Source organism: Pelodiscus sinensis, unplaced genomic scaffold (genome assembly GCF_049634645.1).
Source record: "Pelodiscus sinensis isolate JC-2024 unplaced genomic scaffold, ASM4963464v1 ctg146, whole genome shotgun sequence".
Taxonomy (NCBI): domain Eukaryota; kingdom Metazoa; phylum Chordata; order Testudines; family Trionychidae; genus Pelodiscus; species Pelodiscus sinensis.
The window spans coordinates 89,197-110,638 of NW_027465992.1; the positions used below are offsets into that span (position 1 = coordinate 89,197).

The 21,442-nt window shown below is 71.3% G+C and overlaps 3 protein-coding genes across 3 annotated transcripts; 2 read left to right on the forward strand and 1 right to left on the reverse strand.

Annotated features, from left to right (window-relative positions):
* The first annotated feature begins 3,647 nt into the window (after positions 1-3,647).
* On the forward strand, positions 3,648-8,271 carry TMEM91 (transmembrane protein 91). Its single transcript, XM_075917830.1, has 4 exons — positions 3,648-3,850; positions 5,375-5,798; positions 6,831-6,962; positions 7,283-8,271. The coding sequence occupies exons 2-4, from the start codon at positions 5,415-5,417 to the stop codon at positions 7,439-7,441; spliced, it is 675 nt and encodes a 224-aa protein (XP_075773945.1). The 5' UTR covers positions 3,648-3,850; positions 5,375-5,414; the 3' UTR covers positions 7,442-8,271.
* A 2,855-nt stretch (positions 8,272-11,126) lies between these two features.
* EXOSC5 (exosome component 5) lies at positions 11,127-16,151 on the reverse strand. Its single transcript, XM_075917826.1, has 6 exons — positions 15,926-16,151; positions 15,302-15,415; positions 14,799-14,920; positions 13,144-13,284; positions 12,499-12,588; positions 11,127-11,779 (listed from the first exon to the last, which is right to left on the reverse strand). Exons 1-6 carry the CDS (start codon positions 16,113-16,115, stop codon positions 11,687-11,689), a joined length of 750 nt encoding a protein of 249 aa, XP_075773941.1. The 5' UTR covers positions 16,116-16,151; the 3' UTR covers positions 11,127-11,686.
* A 9-nt stretch (positions 16,152-16,160) lies between these two features.
* Positions 16,161-21,366, forward strand: BCKDHA (branched chain keto acid dehydrogenase E1 subunit alpha). The gene is made up of 9 exons (XM_075917820.1): positions 16,161-16,314; positions 17,027-17,206; positions 17,602-17,688; positions 18,620-18,728; positions 18,989-19,150; positions 19,886-20,092; positions 20,299-20,440; positions 20,519-20,690; positions 20,939-21,366. Exons 1-9 carry the CDS (start codon positions 16,243-16,245, stop codon positions 21,107-21,109), a joined length of 1,302 nt encoding a protein of 433 aa, XP_075773935.1. The 5' UTR covers positions 16,161-16,242; the 3' UTR covers positions 21,110-21,366.
* The last annotated feature ends 76 nt before the right edge of the window (positions 21,367-21,442 follow it).

A 21,442-nucleotide genomic window follows, 5' to 3' on the forward strand; every position in this document is an offset into this window, starting at 1 on the left:
GGCTGGGGGGGCAGTGGCTGCGGGTCGGAGCGAGGGGCACCGGCAGGGCTGGGGGGGCAGGGGCTGTGGGTCGGAGCGAGGGGCACCGGCAGGGCTGGGGGGGCAGGGGCTGTGGGTCGGAGCGAGGGGCACCGGCAGGGCTGGGGGGGCAGGGGCTGGGGGGCAGGAGAGAGGGGCACCGGCAGGGCTGGGGGGGCAGGGGCTGGGGGGCAGGAGAGAGGGGCACCGGCAGGGCTGGGGGGGCAGTGGCTGCGGGTCGGAGCGAGGGGCACCGGCAGGGCTGGGGGGGCAGGGGCTGGGGGGCAGGAGAGAGGGGCACCGGCAGGGCTGGGGGGGCAGTGGCTGCGGGTCGGAGCGAGGGGCACCGGCAGGGCTGGGGGGGCAGTGGCTGTGGGTCGGAGCGAGGGGCACCGGCAGGGCTGGGGGGGCAGGGGCTGGGGGGCAGGAGAGAGGGGCACCGGCAGGGCTGGGGGCCAATGTCCCCGTGGGGCTAGAAGGAAATCCATGAACAGCAGCGGGTGCGTTTGGCTACAGGACTCCTGGGTCCCCGGTGGCTGCTCCCACCTCCACATGCAAGAGGCGGCAGCTGGGGGGTGGAGGGGGGGGCTGGGGCCTTTAACAGCCGCACTCCTGCTTGGTGGGATGGGGGCTGATTATGCAGCAGCCATGACATTGACGTCCGACCCCCGCACCTTGCGCTGACTAATGGATCCCCCTGTGGCTGGCCCCCCAGCCCCCAGCCCCCTCCCTCAGCCACACGCTGGCACCTCTCTCAGGGGCGGGGGTCGCTAGTCCTCCCTTGCAGCTGGGGAAACTGAGGCACGGAGCACGACAGTGACAGGCCAGGATTGGGACGCTGGGTCTCCTGAGGCCCAGTCTAGGGCTCTGCGCACTAGGCCTTGCTGCCAAGCTTCCCCCCCCGCAGCGTTTGAGAGCAGCCTCAGCAGATGGGGAGGAGGGTGGGAACGGAGGGGGGAGATAGATGCAGAATGGGGGGGAACTGAGCTCCATTGGGGCCTGCAGGGCTGTGACCCCTCTGTGACCCCCAAGCCCTCTGGGCAACTCAGCCCTAGGCCCCACGTCCCCAGCAAAGGGCAGGAACCGGCAGCGCCTGGCACAGGGGGGGGGGGGGGAGGGGTCCAGATGCTGCCAAAACAGGGAAGGAAGCAGAAGCTCCTGGTAGCTCCTTCAGGCCCCACAGGGCAGAGGCCCCGCCCCCCATGGTGCCCCCCACCCATATAGCAACCGCCCCACACGGTGCCCCTCATGCAGTGACCCCCCCCACACAGCCCGGTGACCTCCCCCTCACCTGCCCCACTCAGCAACCCCCCCCCCCCCCCCCCCCCCGCCTGGTGGGGCCTTGGGGCACAAGGACACAGTGCACGTGCTGCAGCCTCTCCCTGCCACGACAGACCCGTGGAAGCCTCCCCCAGCCCTGCCCCCCCCCCGCTCCCGCCCGCAGCCCCCCACCACCTGCCTGTTCCCTCCCCCGCCTCCCCCTCGCTCGCGGGCCGCCGATTAGTGATTCACCCGGGCGCTTGGCTCCAGCCCCCAGCGCCGCTCCGCTCCCCGCCCCCCCCGGATCCCCCCCCAGCGCCGCTCCGCTCCCCGCCCCCCCCCCCGGATCCCCCCCAGCGCCGCTCCGCTCCCCGCCCCCCCGATCCCTCCCCCAGCGCCGCTCCGCTCCCCCGCCCCGCGCACCCCTCCCTGCGCCGCTCCGCCCCCCGGCCCCACGCATCCTCCCCCAGCGCCGCTCCGCTCCCCGCCCCCCCCGATCCCTCCCCCAGCGCCGCTCCGCTCCCCGCCCCCCCCCCGGATCCCCCCCCAGCGCCGCTCCGCTCCCCGCCCCCCCCCGATCCCTCCCCCAGCGCCGCTCCGCTCCCCCGCCCCGCGCACCCCTCCCTGCGCCGCTCCGCCCCCCGGCCCCACGCATCCTCCCCCAGCGCCGCTCCGCTCCCCCCCCCACGCACCCCCCTCGCTCCCCTCCCCCAGCGCCGCTCCGCTCCCCCCCCAGCGCCGCTCCGCTCCCCGCCCCCCCCGGATCCCTCCACCAGCGCCGCTCCGCTCCCCCCCCCCGCCCCACGCACCCCCTTCGCTCCCCCCCCAGCGCCGCTCGCTCCCGCGCCCCCCCGGATTTCCCCCTCCCAACACCGCTCCGCTCCCCCGGCCCCGCGCGTCCCGTCCCCCCAGCGCAGCGAGCCGGTGCCAGCGGGAAGGGGGGGGGCACACAGCAGCGACACAAGGCCCCCCCCCCCCCCCCCCGGCCCAGGCGCGTAGGAGCGAGCCCGGAGAGCTTCTGGAGAGCCCAGCCCCCAACCCCCGGACCGCTGCCAGCCCCCCAACCTACCCCCAGCCCCCCCCGAGCCCAGCCAGCCCCCCAACCTACCCCCAGCGCCCCCGAGCTCTGCCAGCCCCCCAACCTACCCCCAGCCCCCCCGAGCGCTGCCAGCCCCCCAACCTACCCCCAGCGCCCCCGAGCCCAGCCAGCCCCCAACCTACCCCCAGCCCCCCCGAGCGCTGCCAGCCCCCCAACCTACCCCCAGCGCCCCCGAGCTCTGCCAGCCCCCCAACCTACCCTCAGCCCCCCCGAGCGCTGCCAGCCCCCCAACCTACCCCCAGCGCCCCCGAGCTCAGCCAGCCCCCAACCTACCCCCAGCCCCCCCGAGCGCTGCCAGCCCCCCAACCTACCCCCAGCCCCCCCGAGCCCTGCCAGCCCCCCAACCTACCCCCAGCGCCCCCGAGCCCTGCCAGCCCCCCCGAGCCCAGCCAGCCCCCCAACCTACCCCCAGCCCCCCCGAGCGCTGCCAGCCCCCCAACCTACCCCCAGCCCCCCCGAGCCCTGCCAGCCCCCCAACCTACCCCCAGCGCCCCCGAGCCCTGCCAGCCCCCCCGAGCCCAGCCAGCCCCCCAACCTACCCCCAGCCCCCCCGAGCGCTGCCAGCCCCCCAACCTACCCCCAGCGCCCCCGAGCCCAGCCAGCCCCCAACCTACCCCCAGCCCCCCCGAGCGCTGCCAGCCCCCCAACCTACCCCCAGCCCCCCCGAGCCCTGCCAGCCCCCCAACCTACCCCCAGCGCCCCCGAGCCCTGCCAGCCCCCCCGAGCCCAGCCAGCCCCCCAACCTACCCCCAGCAACCCCGGGGGCTGCTAGCCCCCCCAACCTACCCCCAGCGCCCCCGAGCCCAGCCAGCCCCCCAACCTACCCCCAGCGCCCCCGAGCCCAGCCAGCCCCCCAACCTACCCCCAGCCCCCCCGAGCCCAGCCAGCCCCCCAACCTACCCCCAGCCCCCCCGAGCGCTGCTAGCCCCCCCAACCTACCCCCAGCGCCCCCGAGCCCAGCCAGCCCCCCAACCTACCCCCAGCGCCCCCGAACCCTGCCAGCCCCCCAACCTACCCCCAGCCCCCCCGAGCCCAGCCAGCCCCCCAACCTACCCCCAGGCCCTCCGAGCCCTGCCAGCCCCCCCAACCTACCCCCAGCGCCCCCGAACCCTGCCAGCCCCCCCAACCTACCCCCAGCCCCCCCGAGCCCAGCCAGCCCCCCAACCTACCCCCAGCCCCCCCGAGCGCTGCCAGCCCCCCAACCTACCCCCAGCCCCCCCGAGCGCTGCCAGCCCCCCAACCTACCCCCAGCCCCCGAACCCCCAGTCTTCCCACAGCCTGTCCCAGCCCCCGAGCCGGCCCCTTTGGGGGCGGGGGCGGAGCTGGGCTGGCGGCTGCGGCTGCATCTCCCCGGCTGCTGCTGGCTCCGTGCGGGGAGATCGTCCCTTCTCCTGCCGCGGGGCCGGGGCCGGGGCCGGACCAGCCCCCCAGCATGCGGGCTCGGGGGGGCCGGAGGCCCGCGCCGCGTGAACTGTAAGTGGCCGGGGCCGGGGGGGGGGGGGTCCCAGGCACTGGAGCGGGGGCACTTTGCACCAGCTGTGCATTTGGGAAGGGGGCCTAAGCCCAGCACAGCCCCCCAAATCCTAAGGGGTCCAGAGCCCAGCCCCCCATAGCAGATGTGGGGCAGAGCGAGGGGGGGAGACTTTCCCAGCTGCTTGTGGGGGGGAGCAAGGCTGGGGGGAGGGGCAGGGTCCCCCGGGGCTGAGGGTGCAGAGAAGCCAGTAATAGGGGCAAGGAGGGTCCAGGCTCGGGGGGGACGGGCAGGCGGGTAACTGGGATGTGCCCCTCACCCCCCCTGCAAAGTCTGGGCCCCCCAGGGCCGGTGGGGTGAGTGGGGCTGGGCGGTGGAGCTCGGCCCATGTACCCCTGCGCTGGTGCCCACGTGCCCTCGGGCCGGTGCCGGGGGCTCTGCCAGCCTGTCGGTGTCGGGCAGGGAACGGCAGCCACGGGGGCGGCGGGTGCGACCTCTGCTGGGGAGGAGCCTGGGACCCAGAAGCGGGTGGGGAGCCGGCGGCCTCCCTGGAGCTGAGCGGGCCCAGAGAGAAACCCCCTCCCCCCGCCCCCCGCCGCCTGGCTTCCCACGCCTCAGCGAGCGGGGCCGATTGACGCAGCTCCCCAGCGCCGCCCGGCCCAGCCCCGCGTCCTCACCAGAGCCCTGGCGGCCGGTGGGCGCTCACACTCCGGCAGCTGGATTCGGTAAATGAGACCTGGGGGGGAGTGAGGGCTAGTGGTTAGAGCAGGGGGCTGGGAGCCAGGACTCCTGGGTTCCACTCCCACCTCTGCCACCCCTCCGTGGGCTGCAGCGACAGCACCCGGCTCGTCCCGCAGGACGGGGCTGCGTTACCCCCCAGGCCCTCGTGTGGGGCTCAGCTACTCCCCCCTTGGCTCACGCAGCAGCCTCTTCCCGCCGCCCCCAAGGCCCAAACCGCCTCCTCCCCACAGTCACCGATCAAACCCTCGCCCTGCAGCCGGGCGACCCCGTGGGCAGCCAGGGAGAGGGAAACGCTTCCAAGCAGGGAGCTGGGCAAAAGCGGTGCAGGGTGGTGGCGTATCTTGGGGGGGCAGAAGGCAGGGAGACCAGGAATTGCCCACCTGCAGGCCCATCTACCCTGGTATCCCGGCTGGGGCTGGGCCCCAAAGTTGGTTTCTCTCTGCATGATTTCAGGCCTCCCACAATGCAGAACCGCTGGGGGTTTGGCCCCATGGGGGCTTCCCAGATTGATTGTTTTGATCACCACCGAGGGAGAACACGGCGCCAAATGTCTCTTCCTCCCTGGGATGGGAGGCCCTTTGTCCAGGCCGGGGGGGGGGGTGCCCTCTGGGAGGGGAGCGGGGCCTAGGGGTTAGCGCCAGGGGCTGGGATCCAGGACGCCTGGATTCTCTCCCCAGCTCTGGCGTTTCCGGCATGACGGCTCAGCTCTCTCCCCCCAGTGCAGGGGAGAACAAGGGAGCAGCTCCTCGGCGTGGGCCCCACGTTTTCCCCTTCCTCCCCTGCAGGTGCCCCAGGAGCTGAAGACCCTGCCGGGCAGGCCTGGCCATGGAGAACATCCAGGACCTACAGCAGCCGCTGCTGGCCAGGCCCGGCGGGGGCACCCCGGCTCCGGAGGTGCAGCAGGAGCATCCGGGCTTCTTTGCTTGGCCGGGCTGGAGACGCCTGCCCCCACCGCCCCCTCAGCTGGCCCAGCAGCTGCTGAACGCAGGGACCCTGCAGAGGGCCACGGAGCCGCTGGGCAGCCCTGAGCCGGTCCCCCAGCTGGGTCCCCCACGGAAGGCCGGGGAGCCCCCCGGCTGGAGGACGCAGGGTTACAGCGAGACGGCCTTCGGGGAGCCGCCCGCGGGCACCAGGAAGCTCCACCCCGAGAGCGACATTCACACGGTCTGCTGCGAAGTGGGGGACGTGGAGCTACTGCCTGAGCTGGAGGTGAGGGGGGGGGGCTTCCGGGCCGGGAGCATGAGCCACTTGCCACGGGCACTCGCTCCGGCGGCTCCAGGGAGGGGCTTACGGCCAGGTCAGTAAATCATTGGCCAGCCCCCAGCCTGGGATCTGGCCCGTGGGGGAGAGGGCTTGGGGGTCCCTGCTCATGAGAGGGGCTGGCAGCTGCGGCTCCGGCTCCCCTCACCAGGCCTGGGGCTCCTGTGACTCTGGCAGCGTCCAATCAGCTGAGCCAAAGAGCCTCGTGGCCTGCCCCATGGCCGCAGGGTCCCAGAGTCGGGGTTCAGGGGTGACTGCAGAGCTCTGTTCCTCTTCTGGAGCATTGTGGCTGGGAGCCAGGAGGGGAGTGGGGCTAGCGGTTAGAGCTGAAGGGCTGGGAGCCAGGAGGGGAGTGGGGCTAGCGGTTAGAGCTGAAGGGCTGGGAGCCAGGAGGGGAGTGGGGACTAGCGGTTAGAGCTGAAGGGCTGGGAGCCAGGAGGGGAGTGGGGACTAGCGGTTAGAGCTGAAGGGCTGGGAGCCAGGAGGGGAGTGGGGACTAGCGGTTAGAGCTGCAGGGCTGGGAGCCAGGAGGGGAGTGGGGGCTAGCGGTTAGAGTAGGGGGGCCTGGAAGCCAGGAGGGGAGTGGGACTAGCGGTTAGAGCTGTGGGGCTGGGAGCCAGGAGGGGAGTGGGACTAGTGGTTAGAGCTGTGGGTCTGGGCGCCAGGAGGGGAGTGGGGGCTAGTGGTTAGAGCTGTGGGTCTGGGCGCCAGGAGGGGAGTGGGGGCTAGTGGTTAGAGCTGTGGGTCTGGGCGCCAGGAGGGGAGTGGGGGCTAGTGGTTAGAGCTGTGGGTCTGGGAGCCAGGAGGGGAGTGGGGGCTAGTGGTTAGAGCTGTGGGTCTGGGCACCAGGAGGGGAGTGGGGGGTTAGCGGTTAGAGCTGCGGGGCTAGGAGCCAGGACTCCTGGGGTCAGCACTGGCTGCCGAGGGGAGCACGAAGAAGCCCCCACCCCGCGATCCAGACGAACCCTCCCCACCCCCCAGAACGACTCGTCGAGTGACAGCGACAGCGACTTGGGCGTGATGCTGCCGCGGGACCACCTGGGCCTGGCCGTGTTCTCCATGCTCTGCTGCTTCTGGCCCCTGGGCATCGCCGCCTTCCACCTGTCCCAGAAGGTGAGCGGGACGGACGAGGCGTTTGCTGGGGCCGCAGTACATGGGAGATCTGCAGAACTGCCCTGCCCCCCATGGCGGGTCCAGTCCCTCGGAGCCCCCATTGCCGGGGTCACAGTCTGCACCCCCAGTGCTCAGGGAGTGGGGCGGATCCGGGTGTCTGGGGTACATGGGGGGCTGGGAACGGGGGGTCCCAGGGTACCAGCAGTGGCCTGGGCCCAGGCCAGGAGGTAGCGGGGGGTCTCGGGGATTGAGCCAGGCGAGGGGGAGGGGGCTCACGGTGGGGGATTCCCCTGGCTAACCCCCCCTCCCCTCCCTCGCAGACCAACAAGGCGTCAGCCCAGGGCGACTTCCCGGGGGCGCGGGCGGCCTCGCGCCGGACCTTCGCCCTGGCCGTGCTCTCCATCCTGCTGGGGATCTGCACCTACATCGGCGCCGTGGCGGCGCTCACGGCCTACCTGTCCGACAAGGGGCCCCCCTAGTACCCCGGCAGCGGGGGAGAGACGCTGCCATCCCGCCACCAGGAGCCGGGGGGGCTGCCCCACAGACAGACGGGGCCGGATCCCGCTCCCCCTCCTGCCAGCCGAGCCCACACGTCCCCGGCACCCCCCGCCCAGCTGGGCACAGCGGAGCTGGACCGGCACCCTGGACGCGCCCGGGGGGCCGGCGGGCAGAGGAGAGATCTGGACTGGCTGCTCCCCCCTCCCTCCTGGACGCCTGGGTCCCTCCCGAACCTGGACACCCCAGCTCTGGGCCAGCGGAGTGCCAAGAGCCTGCCCCACGGTGCCCCTCCCCGGTCAGCACCCCACCCAATAAAGGCCTCTGCACTTTGCCTGCAGCCGGGTCGAGGGGACAGGAAGGGCTAATACCGGGGAGGGGCTGGGATCAAATCCGCTTTCCAGGGCCCCTTCGGAGCCCCAGGGAGAGGAAGCGGAGCCAGGACTCCTGGGTTCTCTCCTGTGGGACCCCAGCAAGTCCCCCCTCCCTGTCTGTGCCTCAGTTTCTCCCTCCAAGCCCCAGACAGCCCCCGGCGGCGATGGCAGCCGCGTGCGCCCATCCCCCAGAATGCAGCCGCCGAGCGGCACGGAGCGGCCACGTGCCGCATCCCAGAGCCACGGCCCCCGCCCACCACGCTCGGGCTCTTAGCTTGAAAGCCTGAAATGGCACCTCGATCCTAGCTCAGGCGGAAACCCCCCCGGAGCCGCGGAGCTGGGCGGCGCTGAGCGCTCAGGCAGGGCTGCGGCAGGAGCCAGGCCCCGGCCGTATCCTCTGCTCCCCGGCCAGCCGGCCGGCTCGGGGGAGGCAAGCGAGACTCAGCCCCAGCCAGGGACCTGCTGCAGCCGAGCTGGGTTCACGCCTGGGGCAGCGGCGGGACAGTTTGGCTGGAAATCGGGGCTGGTTGGTGCGGCTCCCTCCAGCCAGCCCCTCGCCCAGGGGCCAACAGAAGGCACCGGCTTAGAAACCTGCTGGGTTTGCTCTTCCCTCCCGTGCCTGTGACCCAGCTTTGGGCTAGAGCGGAGCGCCCGACCTTCAGCCCACGGGCCAGACGGGGCCCCGCTGGTGCATTGCACAAGGCCCACCGGCCATATGGGGCCCCACCGACGCACTACACGAGGCCCCCAGGCCCCCGCCGGCACATTGCACGAGGCCATGGGCTCCCGCTGGTGCATTGCACGAGGCCCACCGGCCATATGGGGCCCCACCGACGCACTGCACGAGGCCCCCAGGCTCCCGCCGGCACATTGCACGAGGCCCCCAGGCCCCCGCCGGCACATTGCACGAGGCCCACAGACCATATGGGGCCCCGCTGGCACACTGCAGGAGGCCCACAGGCCATACAGACCCCTCCATTGCACGAGGCCCACGGGCCGTACAGGGCCCCACCCGCACACTGCAAGGCCCATGGGCCGGCGCACCACACAAGGCCCATGGCCTCCCTCAGCACAACCCACGACCGGCCTTAGTGCTTTGTCACGTTTCCTTGTCTGAGCTCACGCGAGTGTGAACAGGCAAGATTAGCCTGCGGGGACCCAGCCAAGCACACGTGAACCTCGCAGCCCCTCAGGCCTCATTCCATCCCTGGAAGGTGGGTGGGCCACCCCACACTGGGCTGGGCAGCCCAGAGACAGCGAAAGGATGGGGGGAAGGGACACCGAGGGCCCCATGCTCCGTCCTCCCAAAGGGCCCGGCGGAGCCGCTCTGGCTCAGGGCGTTGCAGCTGGGACAGGAACAGGGCCCAGGGCCCAGGGCCCACGAGCCAGGGCTGGGAGCAGCCCCTCGGCAGGCTGTGTCCCCTCAGCCTGGCCACTCGCTGCTGCTTTCTGCCTCGCTGAACCCTTGCCAAGTCCCCCCGGGCCCGCGAGGCGAGGGATCTCTGGATGAGCAGCCTGCCTGCCCGCCCCAGAGAGGCCCGTCTCTCCCCCGCAAGCGGAGAACTGCTCCAGGCAGACTTCTGGAGCCAAGCAGCAGATTCAAAGCCACCCTCCCTTGGAATTACCTGGTCATGGGGCTTTGTGCACTGAGCCGGTTTGAAACCTCAGCAGCACAGCACAAGGGCTCTGCTAATCTTCCATGTGTGGAATAAATGTGTGCGTGCCACGGCCCGTGTGGATGTGCACCACCAGCAGAAAGGACAGAGCTAGCTGCACTCTCCCCCAAGCGCCCCGCATCCAAGGAGCACGCCACAGCAGCCGGCTGGGCTGTCTGGAAGCAGAACCCGGGTTGGGGGGGCTCCGCTTTCCTCTCCTAGTGGGCATATGCCGGCCCTCTGTGGGCGCCGTTCACAGGCCCGGCTGGCGAGTGTGCGAACACTGCGCCCATGGCGCTTTGGAAGCCGCGGTGGGGCTGGAGGCGGGGGACCGAGGCAGGTCTGCCTTGCGTTATGGAATCAGGGGGAGGGGCTGCAGCAAGGGGAGAAGACACAAAAATCACATTCAACGCTACAGGAATCCCGTCCCTGGCTGAGCCTCGGGAGCGAGGGATCGGCCATTAAAAGCCGACTTGTTTTCTGCTCTGGGGACGGGTGGGCTGGGAGCGCAGGGCCCCCGCGTGGCTGGGGATCGGGCCCCGGTGGGGGGGGGAGGGAGCCAGGCTAGCGCAGATTCCCCGAGCTCCAAGTAAAGCGGCGGCCAGGAACGCTGCCGTGCGGGCGTGGCAGCGGGGGAACCCCTGGATTTCGGGGGGGAAGGGCAGAGGATGCCAACCGTAAGCTATTCTCTTTGCCCACTGGGCAGACGCCTGCCTCTGGGGGGAGCATGGCCAGGGCGCAGCACGGGACCCGCAGGCCCTGGGGGAACAAGGCCCCTGCAGGCGAGGGCGTCAGGTCCCGGAAGCACCGGCTCGCGGGCCCCCTGGGGCTGGTGCTTTTGCAGGCAGCTCCCAGCAACCCGGCTGCGCTGCCCTGGCGGAAACGCTGCCTCCCCCCGCGCCATGCGGTGCCGGCCGCCCCGGGCTGGGCTCAATTCAAGGAGGGAAGCAGGGGGGCGGGGGGAGGTTCAGGTCAACCCGGGCAGGAGAGGGGTGGTTGGGAATTGGGCCCTGTGGACAGAGATCAGTGGGCAGGAGGGGGACCCAGGCCCTGCTCCGGAGGTGGGGCCCTGGCCCAGGCTGCAGGCAGGCGGGACGGGGGCCCGGAGGGGAAGGGAAGGGAAGGAATCACCATGTCCCGTCCTTCAGCCTGGTGCACGAGGGCCCAGGGGCCCGGCGGCTGCAGCCCCAGAGCTGGGCGCAGGCGGGGGGGGGGGGGTCGGTCCCTGGCTCCGGGGTGGTAGGAGGGGCAGGAGGAGACGCGTCAGCGAGCCAGAGTGGAGGGAACCCAAACCCCCGACTCACGGCCACTGGCACAAATCCCTGGGCTCCAGCGTGTGAACCCCCCTTCGCCCTGGCCTGGCTGCAGGGCTGGGCTCTGCTGGGAGCTACTGCACAGCTGCAGCACCCAAAGGGTTAACCTGGGGGGACACTCCGGCACTGCCCCCCCCCCCCCACACACACACCCAGCAGCTCTCCCACTCAGTTTCCCCCAACCAGTCAGCCAGCTTCATGACAGGCCCTGAATTGCACAGCAGCTGCTGCGGAGGCAAATGAAGGCCGCTGGGGGAGGGGGGGGACCCTGGAGCTCAGCTGAAGGTGCTGGGGGAGGGGGACACGGCTCACCCCCCACACAGCGGATGGCTGGGAAAGGCCCCGTTTAATGGGCACCGCAGTACAGCACGTGGAGGAGGGGAGGGGCGCCCGGAGTTCGGCCAGGCCTGTGCAGGGCCCATCCGGCGAGGGGCCCCCGCGCCACAGCAGTCCAGGGCCCGGCTGGGGGGCAGTGGGCGGAGCCGGGCGAGGGGCCCCGCGCCGCAGCAGTCCAGGGCCCGGCTGGGGGGCAGTGGGCGGAGCCAGGTGAGGGGCCCCACGCCGCAGCAGTCCAGGGCCCGGCTGGGGGGCAGTGGGCGGAGCCAGGTGAGGGGCCCCACGCCGCAGCAGTCCAGGGCCCGGCTGGGGGGCAGTGGGCGGAGCCGGGTGAGGGGCCCCGCGCCGCAGCAGTCCAGGGCCCGGCTGGGGGGCAGTGGGCGGAGCCGGGCGAGGGGCCCCGCGCCACAGCAGTCCAGGGCCCAGCTGGGGGGCAGTGGGCGGAGCCGGGTGAGGGGCCCCGCGCCGCAGCAGTCCAGGGCCCGGCTGGGGGGCAGTGGGCGGAGCCAGGTGAGGGGCCCCACGCCGCAGCAGTCCAGGGCCCGGCTGCCTCAGGCCTTGGAGTACTTCCGGTGGATGGAGTCCCGGTAGAAGCGGAAGACGGCGTCGGCGGCTCGCTGGGCAGCGGCGATGCACCTCTGCAGCTGTGGGGAGCAGGGAGACGGCGTGAAGGGGCCCCCAGCGGGCCTGGAGCGCCACGCAGCCACGACGCAGCCACGAGCGTGTACACACGAAGTGACAGCCACGCACTACCCAGCAGCGTGCGCAGTCACAAGGGTGCCCTGGGAAGCCACGTGCTCGCACGGCAAGGCCTGCGTGCACCATCACAACACGCACTAGCGCACTGCCCATGCCCGGGGGGAGTCTCTGGGGCGCAGCTGGGCCGGGGGCCGAGGCCTCGCGTAGCAGGCTCCAGTCTGGCGCCTCTGGCGCTTGGAAAGCCGGGAGCAAAGGCAGAGGGACCCCTGCTCGGCCGGTCCAAGCCCCGCAGCGGGGGGTCCGAGCTGAGCCCCGCCCCGCCCCGCAGTCAACCCCCACAGCGGGGCACAGGCTGGCAAGCAGAGAGCCTCATTGGGATTCCAGGCAGGCAGGCGAGACGTCTCCTGACAAACCCGCTTGCCTGGGGCACTCAACACCAAACACATCATGCCCCTCGCGGCTCGGCCACGCGCCGGGAGCCCGCCGGCAGGAAGGGGTGGGGGCTGGAATACCAACCCCCTCTCCCTGCTGCCTCGGGGAGACACCAGGGCTGCCCGCCTAGCCCCCCCCGCCCAACCCACACCCGGCCCGATGGGCACCCCATGTCCCGGTCTCCAGCAGCCGCAGCCTCCTGGCCTGCCCCACTCCCCAGGCCCCCACTCACCTCCTCTACTGAGCAAGTCCCCTTGGTAGTGGACATGAGCACCCGCCTCTCCACGCTGCTGATGGCGAAGGTCAGCAGGGCTCGCGCCTCCTGCAGGGGGAGGGCAGAGTGAGCTGTCTGCCCACGCTGCTGGGGGCGGGTCCACCAGGCCAGGCCATTCCTGTGACCCTGGGCCACCAGGTCCCTCAGCTCCGGTCCCTGCCTGCTGCCCTCCCACCCACTGCGCACCGCACAGAGAGCCCCACCGGCCCAAAGCCCTCAAGTCTTCCCTCAGGGCTTTGCTATCAGACCCTGGCCCAATGCTGGAGACAACTGCCCTTGGGCTGTTAGCCAGGCAGCTGGCTCGCACCAATATCCAGCGGCAGGGAGTTCCACAGGTTGCACGAAATGAGATTAACTCAACTTTACTACATCAGCTCCCAGTGTTGCCACCCCGCACTGGGCCTACGTTTCCCCTATTTCTGACTCGCTGTCACCTGCTGCACTAACCACTAGATCCCGCTGCGGCTCAACTCGAGCCCCGCACAGTGCCAGGTGCGGCACAGACCCCCTCCCCCCCGCCATCAGGCCCCCGTTATGCTGCAGGTTGCCATTAGTCCCACAGGACCCTGCAGCGCCAACCCGGCCTGGCCACCTCACACCCACTTTCTCCTGCTTGGCCGTAGGGTCGAGGCTGAGGGCTCCATCAGCATCCAGGGCGCATGTGACCCCGCAGAAGAGCGACTTCATGGGCAGGCCGGCATCCATCAGCCCCATGCAGGCCGCGTTCAGGCAGCAGGCCAGCAGCTGGCACCAGGTCAAGGGAAAGGCTGGCAGCCGCCGAGACAATCACCACCGACCCCCAGAGGCAGGACTCAGGCCTCAGAACCACCTGAGACCATGGCCCGTCGGGCCGGGCGCCCCCCAGGCCCCGGCCGAGATCAGGGCCCGTCGGGCCGGGCGCCCCCAGCCGAGACCAGGGCCGGGCGCCCACAGACCCCGACCGAGACCAGGGCCCGTCGGGCCGGGCGCCCCCCAGGCCCTAGCCGAGATCAGAGCACTGGGCTCTGTAGGGTCTGGAGGATGGGCAGGGGGCTAGGGGCTGACTTGGAAAGGAGAGTGGGGGCTAGTGGTTTCTGTCCCTGGCTCTGGCACAGACTAGTGTGACCCTGAGTAAGCCCCCCCCCGCGCGCAGAAACCCCCCCCCCCCCACGAGGATATTGCTGGTGGAAAGGCCACGCCAGGCCCCAGGAGGCGCAGGGCCGCATGCCCTTCCTGCCAGCGCTAATCCCTCCCCGGGGACTTGGCTGAGTGAAGAGAGAGCTGCCCCGGGCAGGCCAAATTAAGTCATCACTCCTGCCTCCATCAGTCTGAGCCAGCCGCCTCCGCCAGCCGCTAATCCCTGCGCCCGGCTACCCCCCCGAGACTCTGTCACTTAGCACCCACATCACGCACCACAACTCAATGCCTCCAGTGCCGGAACGGCTGCTGCACCCACTCCACAGCCCTGCCCAGCCCCGCTTCATGCCAGTTCCTCCGTGCTCGCCCACAACGGGCTGGGCTGCGGGTGAGAGCGAGGGGGAGGGCAGGGACTGCGGGTTGAGAGTGAGGGGAACTGGCAGGCCTGGGCTGGCAGGGGCTGCAGGTGGGGAGCAAGGGGCACCGGCTGGGCTGGGGGCACCTGGGGCTCCCATTCCCTCTTCCCAGTGCCCTGCTTCCCAGGGTCTGCCAGGAAGCCCCATCTGGGCACGGGCCAGAGAGCAAACCCACCCCTAGCAGCCACTGCCACAGCGCGGCCACCACTAGGGGTACCACGGGTTGTTCCATTGGGCGCAGCTGCAGCGAGCGGTGCAGGGGCCTGGACAGCCACAGAGCCGAGCCCTTAGGAACAGGGCCCGCAGGACGCACGCTCGCTCCCTGTCCCACACTGAGCAAGGCAGCCGGGCCTCCCCCAGCTGCCAGGGAGCACCCCCTGCGGACGCCCCTCCCTTCCCTGCGGCAGCCTGGGAGGTCCCCGCTGCCCCCTTAGGCTGCGAACGGCAGCAGCTCTGTCCTTCCTGCCCCTGCCCGCCACCCCCAGCCTGCCAGGGAGGGGCAGACGCACGCTGAGCTGCCTGGCCTAGGAGGCTGGGATCAGCCAGGGAGCAGGCTGTCCAGCAACTCCAGCCTGGGCGGGACCCCGGGGTCAGGGACGGCGAGCCAAAGCCCCTGGGTGTGCAGGGCGGCAGCTCCCACCCAATGGGGGGGGGATGGAAGAGCAAGCGGGCAAAGCGCCCCCCGGCACACGCCGGGCAGCGCCCCCTGCTGCCTGGGAAGGATACAGAGCCGGCGTCACTGACCACCTGCAGCACGATGGTAACGGAGGTTCGGGGGTGCAGGGTGCCCAGGATAACGGCCTCACACGTCCTCCTGATCAGTTGCTCCCGGCTCTTCTCAAAGACGCCTGGGGAAGGACAGGGGGGCGGGCTGACAGCGAGCCGGACCCGCCCCCCGCAGCCACCTGTGCACTGCCCCTGAAACCCAGCCCGCGACCCCGGCATACCAGGCACTGCCCCCACGCCCGTCCATGCAGACCAGGCCCCTCGTCCCCACAACCGACCCGCCCACCCAAGGTCAGCAGACCCTGAACGCGCCAGACAGACAGACGGACCTGCCCCCGGCTTGGGACAGAACCGCTCAGCGAGCTGCAGGCTGCTTTGTCAGTCCCGCTGCACGGCCGTCCTACAAGCTCCTATTATTGTAGGGTGCCCTGTAAACATGCAGCTGCCAGAACCAGGGACTTGGTTTTAAAGCCCCCCCCCCCAGCCCCGCGGCCGCTGCTTACCCGGGAGCCCCACTTTGGGTTTGAGCAGCACTTCCAGCGTGGCCTGGTCGTACAGCTCCCTGCTGCCCTTCACCTCCGCCGGGCCGTACAGACCGGCCAGCACCGACGTGTCTCCTGGGGGGGGGGGGCGGGTCAGACTCGGCCCCGCTCCCCGCGTCGGGGCGGGACTGGAAACCCGGAGGGGCCCGGGGGGGGGGGGGCCGACCTACGGGTGGGGGGGGCCCCGAGGCGAGGAGCCGGAGAACAGGGAGCCGGGGGGGGGGGGGGGGGGGAGCAGCTCCGGGCCGCAGGCAGGTGGGGGCGGTTTAGAGGGGGCCGGAAGTGAGGGTCCATGAGCAGAAGCGGGGGCCAGAAGCAGGGGTCCCCGGCCGGAAGTGGGGGGGGCCGGGCAAGAAGCGGGGGGTCCCCGAGCGGAAGCGGGGGGCCGGGCAAGAAGGGGGGCCGGAAGTGGGGGTCCCGGGCCGGAAGCGGGGGGGGCGGGCAAGAAGGGGGGCCGGAAGTGGGGGTCCCGGGCCGGAAGCGGGGGGGGCGGGCAAGAAGGGGGGCCGGAAGTGGGGGTCCCGGGCCGGAAGCGGGGGGGGCCGTAAGTGGGGGTCCCCGGCCGGAAGCGGGGTCCCGGCTCACCCTGCAGGAAGGCGGCGGAGCCGTCGGGGCGGCCGAGCGGGCCCAGCTCGCAGGAGAAGGGGCGCAGGGCGCAGCCCCCCGGCTCGGAGCCCATCGCGACTGCGGGCACCGCCCCCTCTGCACGCGGAACGCGGCCCCACCTACCGACCCCACTTCCGCTTCCGGGGCGGGCGGGGAGCCCCGTTTCCATAGCGACGGGCGCGCTACGGGGAGGGGGGTTGCCAGGGTGACGCGCAGACGGACGGCGCGGGGAGGCGGGATCACGGTTGCCATGGCGAGGGGGGCGGGGCTCCAGGCGGCCCCGCCTTCGCAGCAAGATGGCGGCGGGCTGGGGGCTGCGGCGGGGCCTGGGGCGGCTGCTGCGGGGGGCCCGGGGCCTGGGCGCCGCCGTGAGTGCGGGGGGGGGGGGGTGAGCGTCGGTGCTGCCCGCGGGGGGGCTCCGCGCCCCGTGCCTCAGTTTCCCCGCGGGGCGGGGCTCGGGGTCCCTGCCCCCCCCCCCCCCCGGGCCGGGATCCCCCAGCAGAGGCCGGTTTGGGCGGGGGCGCAGGAAAGGCCCCCCCCCCCCTACTCCCCCCCCCCCCCGCGCGGGCCCGGCCTTGAGCCGCCGCCGCAAGGACGCGGCGCCCGCCCCGGCCCCACGCGCCGATCACGCGCCGGCCCCGCGGGGGGGGCAGCCTCTTGCTGGCTGCACGGGGAAGAGGAAAGGGGGGCGCTGGTGCCCCCCCCTCTGTACCCCATCTCCGCAGAGGGGCAGGGTGGGGAGGGGCGCCCTGGGTCGCGGTGCCCAGCTGGAGGCTGCGTTCGGAACCCTCCTGCTCCCCAAATCTGCCCCCAGAGGGAGGGGTGAGCAGGGGCGGGAAGGGGGCGGGGCCGGGGTGGATCCTGGATTGCACTTCAGTTCCCACAGGGATCTCCCCCGTAAATCGGCTGGTGACCCCCCGGCTTTGAGTCCCCCCCCCCCCCGGCTCTCTTCGCTCGCAGGGCACCTTGGCCATACGCTCGCGGGGCCTCAGGCTGGGTGTCCCGCGGCGCAGACACGTGGGGGGAGAAGTGTCGGAGGCAGTGCCCCCCCCATCTCACCTGGTCCCTGTTGCCCCCCAGCACGCACGCCGGCAGCAGCAGGAGTTCACCTCCCTGGAGGAGAAGCCGCAGTTCCCTGGCGCCTCGGCCGACTTTGTGGACAAGCTGGATTTTATCCAGCCCAACGTGATCTCGGGGATCCCCATCTACCGGGTCATGGACCGGCAGGGGCAGATCATCAACCCGGATGCTGATCCCCAGGTGGGAGCGAGGTGCTGCAGGGAGCCAGCCCTGGTCTCCCCGTCTCCTGCAGGCGGTTCCTGCCGTCCCCCTGGGGCACCTCGTCTGTCCCCTCCCACCCACACACACCCCATCTTCCCAGCCCCCCGCTTCTGTCCTGCCACCTGGTCTGACCCAGCCTGGCCGCTCTGATGCTCCTTGCAGCCTCTCTCCCATTGGCTGCTTTCAGCCCCTTTCCTGACGGGGGCGGGGGCACACCGGGCTGCCTGGCTGGCGAGGGCATGGGACCCGAGCGCCACTCGGCTGCTTGGGCTTTTCTCGGCCCCGAGTCACCCTGAGATCAGAGCCCTGGGGGGCAGCGCCACCACCCGGCCCCTCCTGCGCTGACCTGCGGCTCCTCGCCCCTCCTGCCCCAGCTCTCCCAGGAGCAGGTGCTGAAGTTCTACAAGACCATGACGCTGCTCAACACGATGGACCGGATCCTCTACGAGTCGCAGAGGCAGGTGCGGCTGCTGGGGGGCAGCACGGGGCGGGCAGGGGAGGCCGGGAGGGGCTTTGGGGCTGGTTCCTGGGCACCCTGCGATTTGCTTCCGTGGTGTTGGATTTTAGGGTGATTAGCTCACCACAGGGGTAATTTCCCACAGTACAGGGCTGAGCACCAGGACTCCAGATTGTCTCCCAGCTTGGGGAGGGCAGTGGGGGCTAGTGGTTAGAGCAGAGGGGGGCTGGGCACCAGGACTCTGGGTTGTCTGCCAGTTTGGGGAGGGCAGTGGGGGCTCGTGGTTAGAGCAGAGGGGAGATGGGCACCAGGACTCTGGGTTGTTTCCCCGCTTGGAGAGGGCAGTGGGGGATAGTGGTTAGAGCGGGGTGGAGGGGGCAGGCGGGCACCAGGACTCTGGGGTTCTCTCCCAGCTCTGGGGGGAGGAAGGGGGAGGGGTCTGTGACTAGCTAAAATCACAGCAGTCCCCTTGGGGTTGTCCCGTGCTGCACTGACCGTGCCACTAAACTGGCCTTCCCGCCCACTGACGCCTTGTTGAAATGGAGCCGCGCTTCGTCCACCTCCCTCCCCGACAGGAATGAGGCATGGCCAGGCGGGGGTTGCACATTCAAACTGTAACTGTAAAATCAGCAGCTTACACGGCCTCTTTTGCATCAAGCATCTACGAATTCTGCACATTCATAGTCAAAAGCCAGTTCTCACACCGCATGGGAGGGTGGTGCGGAGTCTAGTGGTTAATGCCGGACCCCTGAGTTGTTCCCAGCTCTGGGAGGGGAGTGGTGTCTAGTGGTTAGAGCAGAGTTGATTCCTGGGTTCTGTTCCTGTCTGCTCCTCTGTGCATGTCCTCAAGACACAGACCTGGCCCATGCCTCAGTTTCCCCACAGTGGTGAGGATACTGGTCCAGTCCCCAGTTAATTCTTTGTTCCTTTTCCAGGGCAGGATCTCCTTCTACATGACCAACTACGGGGAGGAAGGGACTCACGTGGGCAGTGCCGCAGCGCTCGACGACACGGACCTGGTGTTCGGGCAGTACCGGGAAGCAGGTGCTGGCTGATTGCGGGGGGTGACCCCCACGGCCACCTCGCCCGCACGTCCATGCAGTGCTCACTGGGGGCAGCGCACACGCGCCCGAGCTGTCCCTCCAGGGAAGGCTGGGCTAAAGCCAAGCCACTTCTCAGCCCCTTCTGCCGTGGGACGTGCCTCTGAGTCCCAGGCCCCCGCGGGAGAGCCAACCCCGCGCCCATGGGGGCTCGCTGGATGCCCCGGGGCCTCCCCGTAACCCGGCTGCGGTTCTGTGCCCCAGGCGTGCTGATGTATCGGGGCTACCCCCTGGACCTGTTCATGGCCCAGTGCTACGGCAACGCCAGCGACACCGGCAAAGGGCGCCAGATGCCCGTGCACTACGGCTGCCGAGACCGGCACTTCGTCACCATCTCGTCCCCGCTGGCCACGCAGATCCCACAAGGTGAGGCCCCCGGCGCCCCTCCCCTGGCCAAGGGCGGGGCCAGTGCACCGGGCGGGGGGGCTGCCGAGGTTCCTCGCTCCCCACCTGCAGCCCCTGCCAGCGCCCTTCATTCCTGCCAGGCCAGCCCTCCCCTCACCCCCGACCTGCAGCCTCTGCCCCCTCCAGCCCTGCCAGGGCCCCTCACCCCCGACCTGCAGCCCCTGCCAGCTCAGCCCAGCCCTGCCAGGGCCCCTCACCCCCGACCTGCAGCCCCTGCCAGCCCAGCCCAGCCCTGCCAGGGCCCCTCACCCCCGACCTGCAGCCTCTGCCCCCTCCAGCCCTGCCAGTGCCCCTCACCCCCGACCTGCAGCCCCTGCCAGCCCAGCCCTGCCAGTGCCCCTCACCCCCGACCTGCAGCCCCTGCCAGCCCAGCCCAGCCCTGCCAGGGCCCCTCACCCCCGACCTGCAGCCCCTGCCAGCCCAGCCCAGCCCAGCCCTGCCAGGGCCCCTCACCCCCGACCTGCAGCCCCTGCCAGCCCAGCCCAGCCCAGCCCTGCCAGTGCCCCTCACCCCCGACCTGCAGCCCCTGCCAGTGCCCCTCACCCCCGACCTGCAGCCCCTGCCAGTGCCCCTCACCCCCGACCTGCAGCCTCTGCCAGGGCCCCTCACTCCTGCCCCACAGCTCCTGATCAGGAGGGCGGCTCGGGGCGAGGCACCAAGCCTGCGCTGACCCCTCCCCGCTGCTCTGCCCCCCAGCCGTGGGAGCTGCCTACACCTTCAAGCGGGACAACGCCAACCGGGCCGTGATCTGCTACTTCGGGGAGGGCGCGGCCAGCGAGGGCGATGCTCACGCCGGCTTCAACTTCGCCGCCACCCTCGAGTGCCCCATCATCTTCTTCTGCCGCAACAACGGCTACGCCATCTCCACGCCCACCTCGGAGCAGTACCGGGGCGACGGCATCGGTGGGGCCGGGCCGGGGGCAGGGCGGGCTCACGAGGAAGTGCCGCTGGGGAGAAGGGGGGGCGTAGAGCCGCTCTGGCCTCCCCCGAGGCACTGGCCAGGAGAGGGGCTCGGGCAGGAGGGAGTGTGGGGGGCCGGGGGAGGAAGTGTCTGAGGCGGGGCTGGCCCAAGGGGCGCAGGGTGACTGGCGGCTCCTCTCCACCCCCAGCGGCCCGCGGCCCCGGCTACGGGATCATGTCCATCCGCGTGGACGGCAACGACGTCTTCGCCGTCTACAACGCCACCCGGGAGGCCCGGCGCCGCGCTGTGGCCGAGAACCAGCCCTTCCTCATCGAGGCCATGACCTACAGGTGGGGGGGGGGAAGGGGCCGGAGCCAGGCAGGGGGTGGGACCTGCAGGGGGCGGGACTCACTCAGCTCCTCCCCCAGGATTGGGCACCACAGCACGAGTGACGACAGCTCGGCCTATCGCTCGGTGGACGAGGTGAATTACTGGGACAAGCAGGACCACCCCATCTCCCGCCTGCGCCACCACATGCTGAGCCGGGGCTGGTGGGACGAGGAGCAGGAGAAGAGCTGGAGGAAGAAATCCCGCAAGAGGGTGAGCAAGGCCCCTCCCCCAGCCCCAGGCTCCGCCCCCCTGGGCTGGACACGGACTCCCTGGGGGGGAGGGGCAGGCTGGGAGCCAGGATCCTGGGCCCCCTGCTGGCTCTGGGTGGGTGGTGGGGCCCAGTGGGCGGGGCTGGGTGCTGAGAGGGCAGCGGGGCCTAGTGGGCGGAGCTGGGCTATGAGGGCGCAACATGGCCCAGCGGGTGGGGCCGGGCTGGCTCACACTCCCTCCCCTGGCAGGTGATGGAGGCCTTCGAGCAGGCGGAGCGGAAGCTGAAGCCCAGCCCCCACTACCTCTTCTCGGACGTGTACGGCGAGATGCCCCCGCACCTGCAGAAGCAGCAGGAGGCGCTGGCGCGGCACCTCCGGCTCTACGGCGAGCACTACCCGCTGGAGCACTTCGAGAAGTGAGGCCTCCTGCCTGTGGGCTGCCCTCGGCTGGGGGTCCCTGGGCTTGGGGGGGGGGGTTAGTGCACTCTCTAATCAGCCTCTGCTTCGGGGGCTGGGTTCTGCCGGGAGGGGCCCTGAGGCCCCTGGGCGCCTGCCTGTTACGTGTGGGTTTGCTGCTCTGGGCGTGGGGGCCGCCTGCTGCTGTTACGCTGCGCTGGGATCCTGCTGGGGCCTGGCCCCCCGGGTGCCGGTGATCAATAAACTCTCCACACTACGGCTCCCTGCCTCCGTCCGCCACCCCCGTACCCAGCAGCGGGGTCCTGCCCGCAGCCCCCCGTCTGGGGTTCCAGGTGC

Bases quoted from the DNA above. Each gene is read 5' to 3' on its own strand.
- TMEM91 (XM_075917830.1), top strand. From the start codon at position 5,415: ATGGAGAACATCCAGGACCTACAGCAGCCGCTGCTGGCCAGGCCCGGC. The intron at 5,799-6,830 runs GTGAGGGGGGGG...CCCACCCCCCAG, and splicing joins AGCTACTGCCTGAGCTGGAG to AACGACTCGTCGAGTGACAG. The intron at 6,963-7,282 runs GTGAGCGGGACG...CCTCCCTCGCAG, and splicing joins CCTTCCACCTGTCCCAGAAG to ACCAACAAGGCGTCAGCCCA.
- EXOSC5 (XM_075917826.1), bottom strand. From the start codon at position 16,115: ATGGAAACGGGGCTCCCCGCCCGCCCCGGAAGCGGAAGTGGGGTCGGT. The intron at 13,285-14,798 runs GTATCCTTCCCA...ACCTGGTGCCAG, and splicing joins TGGTCAGTGACGCCGGCTCT to CTGCTGGCCTGCTGCCTGAA. The intron at 12,589-13,143 runs GTGGGTGTGAGG...CTCCCCCTGCAG, and splicing joins CTACGGCCAAGCAGGAGAAA to GAGGCGCGAGCCCTGCTGAC.
- BCKDHA (XM_075917820.1), top strand. From the start codon at position 16,243: ATGGCGGCGGGCTGGGGGCTGCGGCGGGGCCTGGGGCGGCTGCTGCGG. The intron at 16,315-17,026 runs GTGAGTGCGGGG...GTTGCCCCCCAG, and splicing joins CCCGGGGCCTGGGCGCCGCC to CACGCACGCCGGCAGCAGCA. The intron at 17,207-17,601 runs GTGGGAGCGAGG...CTCCTGCCCCAG, and splicing joins ACCCGGATGCTGATCCCCAG to CTCTCCCAGGAGCAGGTGCT.